Source organism: Apis florea, unplaced genomic scaffold (assembly GCF_048593485.1).
Source record: "Apis florea isolate Af1SG1 unplaced genomic scaffold, ASM4859348v1 contig_2350_pilon, whole genome shotgun sequence".
Taxonomy (NCBI): domain Eukaryota; kingdom Metazoa; phylum Arthropoda; class Insecta; order Hymenoptera; family Apidae; genus Apis; species Apis florea.
The window spans coordinates 2325987-2335754 of NW_028256565.1; the positions used below are offsets into that span (position 1 = coordinate 2325987).

Genomic DNA, 9768 nt, shown 5'->3' on the forward strand with positions numbered 1-9768 from the left:
ATGGTGTGTTGAACCGTGTGTATAACGTACACCTATTAACCTTGTTGTTTGGAAACTGTTGTTGGATGAAAAGTTGAAGCAAAACGCGGGAGTTCCATCGATCTTCGTGACCGAGGGAAAGGAATTGGAATTAACAGCAGCGATAAATTTGGATAAATCGAAGAAGGTGGGGTCCTTTTCTTCCGTTCCAACGTGGATTGATTCTTGACGAGCGAAACAAAGCTCCTTTCGAAGGCGAATAAATTCAAACGATTCGGAATGATCGGCACATTTCGCGAAATTTATATAAGAAAGGTTACAAGGAGGGGATTACGGCTACGAGAGGGAAATTCGACTTGGAGGAGGGAAAAAGGAGTCGATAAGATCGAATTTAGCGACTCGCCTGATCCTTCTTTCCTTTTTAAAAAAAAAAGAAAAAGTAGGGGGATGGTAGTCGCGTTTTCGAGGATTACACTTTTCACCTTGAAAGTGTAGAATTCGATCCTCACACACACATATATGTATATATAACACGAGAGCAGAGAGAAGGAAAAGCTTGAAATTTTGCTCGAACGTGCAACTATTTCGCGAAGAAATCCCCGAATGTACTCTCTGCCTCGAGAAAAAAAAAAAAAAGGAAAATAAAGAAAGGAAAAAAAATGGAAGCAGCGAACGGAATTTTAATCGCGATTTGTATCGCGTTCGCGTGCATTTCCGCGTAACTTACTTAACGCGACGAGAAGAAACATCGTCCGAGGAACGATCCTTATCGACGAGACTAACACGGCCTCTACTTATATCTCCGCTTATAAACAACGAGCGGAATTTTATTTTAGAAATTTATTCGTGCATTGGGATTTTTTTTTTTTCTTTCTTTCTTTCTTTCTTTCTCTCTTTTAATGTTACAAGACGAGTGGAAGAACGATAGGACGCACAGGATTTGTGTTTCGATGAGAGCAAGTGTCAAACTTTCTTTCCCTCTTCCGCGTCTTCCTCCTCGTCGGATTTGTCCGTTCCCGGAACCATGAGTCTTTGAAGCTGGTTCCGCAACGCGGTAGACGCGTTCAGGATACAATTCATCACGGTGAACACGGTCTGATTGTACTTCTTTATCAACCTGTACTTGATCTGATTGAAGCGAGGCAACTCGATCTGCAACGAATAAATATTATCGATCGAGGAGTAGGAGTAGTGGTTGGACGGAATTATTAGGGGAATTACATCCTCTCTTTCGGTTCTGCAGTAATCCTCGAAGTCGTTCGAGGGCGAGATCGTCGCCATTATCCTTCGATACAGGTCCTCGACATCGGCGCTGTTCCCCCACAAACCCTCGGAACGCGTCCAATAAACGAGGCCGGCCGCGATGCTGCTCTTCAAAAAGAAGAGAAGAATTGTGCAGAACTTTTGCCCGAACGTCCTCCTCTTTTTGGGCTGGCAATCGCACACCTACGCAAACCAGGAGGTTTCTCCCCTCAGAGACAGAGTTTGCGCACTCGGAAGAATATCAATATTTGACGATTTTTAAGAACAAACGCTACGCTTATATTTACTTTCTCGATTCGAGAAACGGACGGACGGATACACTTGGAGGATACCTGTTCGCCGCGTATTCCGAAAATTCGAAAAGACGTGGTTGGAGGGTCAAAAAGCGACCTGAAACCTATGCTCGCGCCCCAATTTCCAGGTGGCATCCAACGCCTCGAAGACTCTCTCTCTCGTTTCGACAGAGTTGAAAAGTTTTTTACTTATTTAAAAATTATCGTAACAATAATTGTTCACTTATCGAAGAATAATGAGTCGTCGTAATGAAGCTGGAACACGACCGGAAGTAACTTTATTCCGTAAAAGTAAACTTCTGCCTTGGCTTGAGAACCGGAGAAATATGGAAGGAAAGGTGGTCACCTTGGGCGGACAAGTTCTTTGCATATCCTTCCTCGTGCAGATTCTAATGGCCACCGGTTTGGGCGTCCAATAAGACGAGGCCGGGCCGGTCATGGTCGGGCAGGGTTGCATCGTGTCCGCTGAAACGAGCTTCTGAATCCTCTTCGGTCTTATGCATGTTTCCGGATTGGACAAGTTGATGGTCTGCGCGACACACTTTGTCCCTCTCTTCATTATTCCTCTCTCAATTCTCGATCGAAGATATTTCTTCCTCCTCCTCCTCCTTCCGATACTTCATCGGGATGAAATATCAACGAGCGACGGAAATATTCGAAAGGGTATAAATATTATCGACTCTCGCCGGGAATATTAAATCGGTCTTTTTCACGCTCGCCACGCGGGAAACTCTTTGAAACTCGGTCTACGCGATTGTATTTACGATTTTTCTTCTTGTCGAACGTTGAAACGAGCAGTATCTACGAATTTTACGAAATTTTTCCAAGGGTCACGCGCGTTCACTTTGCATCATCGACATAACCTCGAAACGTCCTTACGACGTTACGAATTTATGCAGAAGAGAGTTTGACCGGTAACAGGGGCAGTGTCACGTCCTCTTTGTACACACCATCGAAGAATTTTCTTTGGCTAGTCACCGAAAGTGGTTAGAATCTCTTGAACGTGGATGGCTTTTCCCTTTAGTACATGTCGCACGAATTTTGACCAACGTACAGACAGAAACTTCATGATCGTTCTTGTCCTCCAACATTCACGCTCGATAATTATATCCGCGATTACCTCCAACTTCGCGGGGCAAAATAATATTAATAATCCCGGGGGAAAAAAAAACAAAAAATCTTCGATTCCCTTTCCGAAGGAAAGGGGAAGAGATACGAGGCGAGAGAGAGAGAGAGACAAAGAGAGAGGTTCGCCACTTTCATTCATCAATCCGCCATTGGAAAAACTCGTGAAATTTTGTATCCGACACCTGCTGCTCGTACATCCTTCGTGTTTATCCACCACTCTCTCTTGCACGCCCTTTTTCCACCGAAACCGCCGTTCCTCTCAATTTTTATCCCCAAAGACGACGAACGTTATTATCGTAATTGATCGAGTGATGACAAGACTCGTCGCGTCACTTTTTTATCGCGGGATAAAACCCACCGTGGCTTATTAACAGCCAGCCACCGTTGGATCTCTTCTCGAGAAATATGGCGCCTGAAATGGCGGTGTGGGATTGTTGTGGGAGAGAGTTGTAGGAAAAGGTCGATCACGGGGGCTATCTTGCCCCGCGGTAAATGCACTCGTCCCGATCGATAAGGGAATAAATCAAACGTTAATAAATCAACTTTTAACATTCCGAGCATCTCCGCTTTATGGGGCCCGTTACGCTCGCTCGATAAAAAGAAATCGAGAGACGAGGGGATCGTGTCAAATATCGCCCCGCCCCCTCCTCTTTCCCGAATGGAACCCGAACGAAATTGCCGATTGATCAAATTTGCTCGATAAGCGCGAGCTTTTGTCTCCGCTCGCCTCCCCCCGTCCCTTCCCCGTCCAATTCTCGATTAATTCCACGTGGTTAACGTGCTTCTATTCTCTCTCTCTCTCTCTCTCTTCCTTTCTCTTTTTTCTTTTTTTTTTTCCATCTACATCCAACTACAACAAGGGACGAATGTATTCAATTTCGACGAGAACGATCGATGGACAAATGGAAGAGAGATGTTTGGACGAGGGGAGGAGGAGGAGGAGGAGGAAGAAAACTTCTTACGCCGGAGAGGAGAAATTCAGCGAGTCGGGAGTAAAATTTTGCAAACGTTGAAAAGAAGAAGATCGGAGAGAAGAAGGGAACGGCAAAAAAGGTGACGGGAGGCACGGCGGATCCTCGTTAAAGAAAAGTTGGGGGGGGGGGATAGACTGGCGAAACGGTAGTTGGCGAGAAAGGGTGGAAAACGAGAAAGGCAAAAACGAAGGGGAGAAAGGAGAGGGGGAACGGGGGGGTAGGAGTTTCGAAGCTCCTCGAGACCTCCTGGTGGTAATTAGGTTGAAAGGGGAGGCGAGCTAAAAATCGGGAGCCATAACTCGGGGGAAATAATTAATTTATAATTAAGAGGCGTAATTGAAGAAATTCCTCGCGAATCGAAGGAATCTAAGAGAAAGATGTACATCTTTCTCCTTTCTCCTCCGTTTCCCTCGTTCGCGACAAGATAGAAATCGGCTTCCACCACCTAGAGTAGAGTAAACGTTTACCCTTTCGGATGATACCGTTTCAGTTCTTCTCCGCCATGGATAAAAATCGGGACGAGAATTGTCGAAGATCGGGAGCGGGAGCGATCGAAACGAAAAGAAGAACAATCGTTGAGAAATCGTTTCCAGGCGGATATTTCACAGGGGTGAAATCTCGATGACTCGATGACTCGAGGAATGGGACGGTATTATCGTTTCGTTTCTACCACATCGAAAAGAGGATCGATTCCGATCGATGACGATCGATGGATGGACATTGGGAAAAGAGCTTTTGACGAAGGGTAGGCAGGGGAGGGAGAAAGGGAGGAAGGAAGGAAGGAAGGAAAAGGGACGTCAGGAAACTAATTTTCGCGATATTAGTCTTACGAAATTGGTTATTGATGTTCCATTCGTCCGCCGATAATGGCGGACGGAAGCGATTCTCCGGTGAAAGGTCGTAAGTCCAGGAAGGTCGAGGATCCCGGGGTCGCGCCATCCCCCATCCTTCTTAAAGGAATTGCTTCCTTAACGGGCGTTAAATCGACTTTCCCCGACCGATCTTCCTGCCTTTGCGATTGACAAATATTTCGTGGTGCTCGCCCACTCTCTCCCTCCTCTCTCTTTTTCCCCGAGAGTTCACCCTTTTTGCCCGGAATCTCGCTCTCCCAGCGCTACCTTCCACCTGGACGAGCTTCTTCCCTCGCTTGGCCTTCTGGCGTTCCGCCAACAATCCGTACCGGACTACTACCAGCCAGCCAACAACGCCCGAGGAAAGGTGGAATCGATAGATTCGGGCCAAACACTGTCCACCACGAAACACAACATTTTCCCTCCCCCGCCTTCCTCGCGGAGATTATCTTCGGTTTCGAATTCCTTCCACGATTGCAAGGGGGGAAGAGGAGGTCACCTCTCTCTCTCTCTCTCTCTTTCTCTTCCTTCTGACAAAGATCGACGCAAGGAGGAATTCCTTTGTGCGAGACTAAATCTTACAAATACGCGAACGGTTTACAAGCATCGATGAAACGTCTCCTCGGGAAATTTCGAGTTATACCAAGTAAGCTCGATTCGATGCACAAGTTCGAAACGATGTCGTCGTATTTGCAACGCGTAATCCAGATATCGAACGGTCGTTAAGTCCGGCCGCTTCCGCAGCGAGCCGTCCGAGCGGGCCGCGTTATGATTTGCGACGACGCCGTAAATTAGAATTACTCGGATATTTCTATTCTGCCGGCTCCTCGATTCCGTTTCGCTTCACTTTCGTAGCACGCGGTTAAGAGGAAAAAAGTCAGATTATATATTTAATCAAATTAAATACATAATAAATACCACTACCGGATCTTTTTCTTTTTCCTTTTTGAACCAACAGACGAGTTACAGTACGTGAAACATTATCGGGACAATCGGTGGGACTCGGTGGATAAGTCTGTCGAACCGCTTTGGAAAAAATATTCGTCCCGTTTGAAATCCCCTGCGAAATGAAAGAGACCGTCGTTTTACAAAGAATATCGAGATGATTAATCGACTGGACGGTAAATAAAAGGGTCCGTAATCACCGCCGTAGTGCAACGATAACGATAGAGAGAGAGAGAGAAGCACGTGAAAAATGCGATACGAGCGTCTCTCTCGCCTCGCCTCGGATTGTGCGCGCGCCGTGTTTGAAAGTTAAATTTACGGCGGGGGACCGTTTCACGATTGCGCCCTTTAAGGCAATATCCAGGGCAAAGTACGCGCCAGTAGGCCATTACAAAGTTATAATAGTATGGCAACCCTCTTACGATGTCGAGAGGGCAGGGGACTAGGCGCCTGGGCGCCGTTTTGACTTTAAAATGAAATAGTCGAGGGGTGGGGGACGCGTGAGGAGCACGTTTGCCCCGCGGTAAACGTATACAACGGGACTTGGTGGCTCCTTTCGGCCGACCATTATCCGCCAAAGTGGAACGTTTTTCCGCGCTCGCCAAGTGACTCGTAATGGGCCGTGTAATGCGAACCGTTGGCTAAACGACTGCCACCACTTCGGCTCCGCCCGGTGTCCAGCGCCCTCGCTCGGATTCTAATTGCCTCTCTGTCCCCCCCACTCTCGATTCTTCCGCTCTTCGCGATCCGTTCGTCGAACGACGCGACGCTTGCCCGCAACTTGTTGCCTCCCACCGCTCGTCTTTTCTCTCGAAACTTCTCGAAGGATCTCGAAGATCCCTCTCAAAGCGGCCGAGACTCCTTCCTTCCGAACTTCTTCTACTTTTTTTTTTCTTCTTTTTAAGAAATGGCAAAAGTTTGAAAAGGCGAGAGTGTCTCGTTTCAGAAAATTCCAAATTTCGTGCGCGATGATACACGTTCTTTCGATTCTGTTTCACCGTTCCGTATTGTTTTACTTTGTTACGCGTTACAGGTAGAATCGTCAAAACGTTGGTGACGAGAAATAATCCCGGAAAAGTGTTTCCTTTGAGTGTTTTCCTTTGAGAAGAATTTTCACGGCGAAATTATTAACGAAGAAGAAAGTGGGGCGGCGGATAGGAGAGGAAGAGAGATGCATTGTTAATAACCCGATAACCTGCTTTTTTCCGCGGACGAGCAACGAGTGTACGCGTTCGAGCGACCGAAACGTTAAACAACGCGCGGTTGTCGTTGTTCGTTGCGCGTACAACGCAACAAAAAACGAATCCATTTATTCCATTCGTTCCGGTTGAAAACTCGTATCGATAGCGTTCGACACGAAAGGGAGCCTCGTGAAAAAAAAAAAAAAAGAGCAGGCAGATATCCCTCGAAAAACACGCCAATCCTAAGATTTCTCGAATTTCGAAATTTTTCGAGAGATCGTCCCAACGATTTAAAATTATTGAAAAGAGCAAACGAGATTACCCCTATCGAGGCGAGAAAATACGAACGAGAGTTTGGAAGGCATATAGGCGAGACGTATAGGATATAATACATACATATTCGGGAGGGAGCAACAAATTCGTGAAACTCGGTCGAATTAGCCCAGCGGACGACGAGACGAAAACGAGATTTAAAAGTTTTCTAATGAAGTGCATCCGGGGCGCGTTTGGATCGTTTTGTTTCGCCTCCTCCCCCTCCTCTCCCTCCCGCGAAAAAATATCCGTTTCGAGTGGGCCGGGTGGTTAAAAGTGAAAGAATACTTGAAAATCATGGTGGTTGAGCGCGCACTCGAAATCAAGTTAGCGCGTGAATTTTATATTAAAACTGGGAAATTTCCACTTTCAGTTTAAAAAAAAAAAAAAAGAGGAGGAGAGGAAAGCTCTATCGTACGAAGATGTCTCTCTCTCTCTCTCTCTCTCTCTCTCTCTCTTTTCTTTCGTTTTTATTTCGAAAGTAAGATACATCCAAGAAGAGACTGGGACCGCAATTTATTAGAGCGACGCGATTCTACTCTCCGGTTCCTTTAGCACCAACGTTGAAATTTCAACCGAATAAAAAGTAACTACGATCTCTCTCTCTCTCTCTCTCTTGTTCCAAGATCCGGCTCGCTAACGAATTTTCAAAGATAAAGCGAGGTGTCGTCCGAGTTAACGACCGTGTGTGTGTGCGTGCGTGCGTGCGTGTGTGTGTGTGTGGTCGAGGAAAGTAAGCCGGGCGGATCCTTTGAAGCGGGAAAGGAAAAAGCAAGAACGGCTCTCTGAAACGGCGATAGCAAGATGAAATATATATACGTTTTGCGGTGGGGTCGCGGGTTAGAAAGGAGATATTCATTTCACGCGTGCCTGCGTGTAAATGCGAGGGTACGTACGTATTCAGGGCCCGTATATCATCCCTTTCGAAGGACTTTAAATCAAACCCGAATAACCCACCGATTCGAGATTCTCCGCAGAGGTACACGGATTTTCAAATGAAAATGTTCACCGCTGCTTCTCTCTTTGATACCCTCCCTTCTTTCTCGGCCAACTTTCACCGGGATTACCCGGATTAATCGATTCGATCGATTTCCTTTCACGCATCAAGGAAAAAAACGAGGGGAAGGAGACGTACGTTTCCGATTTTTTTTCGCGTTAATTACAATCCGACGGTGTCCGATTAAAAATCCAGTAGGCAATCCGACACCGCGTCAACCACCGCGCCATTTTGCGGTTCGACGCGAATTCGACGTTCGGTGTGTGTGTGTGTGCGCAACGAAGAGCAACGTACGCCGCAGGGAGGGGTAGGAGGAGGAGGAGGAGGACTTAAAAATATGATTTTAATACCACTGCTCCGGGGTTCCTCGTATATCACGCTTTTGTCCGCCTACCATTGTCTCTCCTAACCGAACCCACTCCTCCAAAAACCACCTCCCTAGCCCTCCTCCTCCTCCTCCTCCTCCCTATCTGTCCCGATCAAAAACGCAGCTCGAATCGAAAATTCCGCCTCGAATACGAGCAATAATCGTGGAATAACCGTATCGAACCTCGTATCCCCCTCCTCCTCGCTTGTAAATCAGGAAATTGGAACGAGATGCTTTCCTTGTTCCTTGGAATAAGGAACAGGAGGGGGGGAATTAAGGCGCGAGAAGCGGGATATAAGGTTTTGGAGGGGGAGGAAAATCGATGGGTCGAGATACTCGTGTACAGGATCGTTCGTACAGGCCGGTACAGGTGGTAGGGAGAAGAGAGGTGGATGAGGAGGAGGTCGAGGCGTTGGACGACGGGGTAATTTGTTAATTTCATTATAATGGGTTTCCGTGTTCTCGCTTTTATACGACGCGGAAGAGGCATCCAACCGGGCGATAAATAATATTAGCCGGCTCGGAACGTTTTATTTGTGAGCTATTTTAATTGAGACCGCCATAACTTCCCCTCCTCCATCGCGCCTTTGTTCTCGCGTATCACGTTCCCCATCCCGATTTCCAGAATTCCTCTCTCCCCTGTTGTTTCATCGACAACAAGGATTAAAAAAGAAAGGGGATCTCTAATTTATCGGCCTAGAGATCTATCTCTCCTCGGAAAACTCTTTTGTTTCTCGCTCGCCAAGGGAGGAGAGAGGGTTCTTAACCGAGATAAAGGAAGGAACCGAGGGGGCCAACACGACAAAAGATGCTCCTCCGAAGGAAAAGAATCCCTTTGCAAACCCCCCCCCCCTTGGAAATTAAAAATCACATCCGCGACTTTTTTAAACTCGTCGAATTCGCAGCAACGAACTCTTTTCAACCGTGCATTGCATTCGTTGTTGTTGCTCCCTCGTCGAGGTGTGGAGGAAAAAGCGTGAACCGGATCGGTCGAAACGACAAACAACCGTTCCTCCAAAACCGAGGAAGAAGAAGAGGAGGAGGAGGAGGAGGGAACGAAAAGGGAAGGATGGGACGAGGAATAAAGGATAAAAGGGGCAGGAAGGTGTGGTGTGTATGTATGTATATATATATGTGTTGTACGTTGAAAAGTGGGAGCATCTTATTGCGCCGGTTTTAAACGAGGAGATTTTAATTAATTAAAAGCGAAGCGAAGAAAATTCGCGTTGGATGGATGACGGGGGAGAAGGAACGAAAGGAAACGAATGGAATATCCTTTGGGCGTGTCATCGTTGGGGTAATCGCGATCACTGTTGTAAACGAGCGTTGTGTAATCGGGGCGAGATTCAATTCGTGATTGTCAAAGGAGGAAAGGGCAGAAAAAGAAAAAAAAAAAAAGAAAAAGAAAAGGGAGGACGAAATTACGATCCTTTTGCGACTCGAAATTATTGCATCTAAGAAAATCGCGTTTTCGCGAG

General features: G+C 46.7%; 1 protein-coding gene across 1 annotated transcript; it reads right to left on the reverse strand.

Annotated features, from left to right (window-relative positions):
- Positions 1–804: 804 nt before the first annotated feature.
- Positions 805–3330, reverse strand: LOC100868618 (uncharacterized). The gene is made up of 3 exons (XM_012490155.3): positions 1882–3330; positions 1201–1425; positions 805–1131 (listed from the first exon to the last, which is right to left on the reverse strand). Exons 1-3 carry the CDS (start codon positions 2092–2094, stop codon positions 943–945), a joined length of 627 nt encoding a protein of 208 aa, XP_012345609.1. The 5' UTR covers positions 2095–3330; the 3' UTR covers positions 805–942.
- Between the last annotated feature and the right edge of the window lie 6438 nt (positions 3331–9768).

What these genes read in the sequence shown, in the direction of transcription:
- LOC100868618 (XM_012490155.3), bottom strand. Translation starts at nt 2,094, where the DNA reads ATGAAGAGAGGGACAAAGTGTGTCGCGCAGACCATCAACTTGTCCAAT. An exon ending in AAAGAACTTGTCCGCCCAAG is followed by an intron (nt 1,426 to 1,881) that starts GTGACCACCTTT and finishes TGGTTTGCGTAG; the next exon opens with GTGTGCGATTGCCAGCCCAA. An exon ending in GCAGAACCGAAAGAGAGGAT is followed by an intron (nt 1,132 to 1,200) that starts GTAATTCCCCTA and finishes TATTCGTTGCAG; the next exon opens with ATCGAGTTGCCTCGCTTCAA.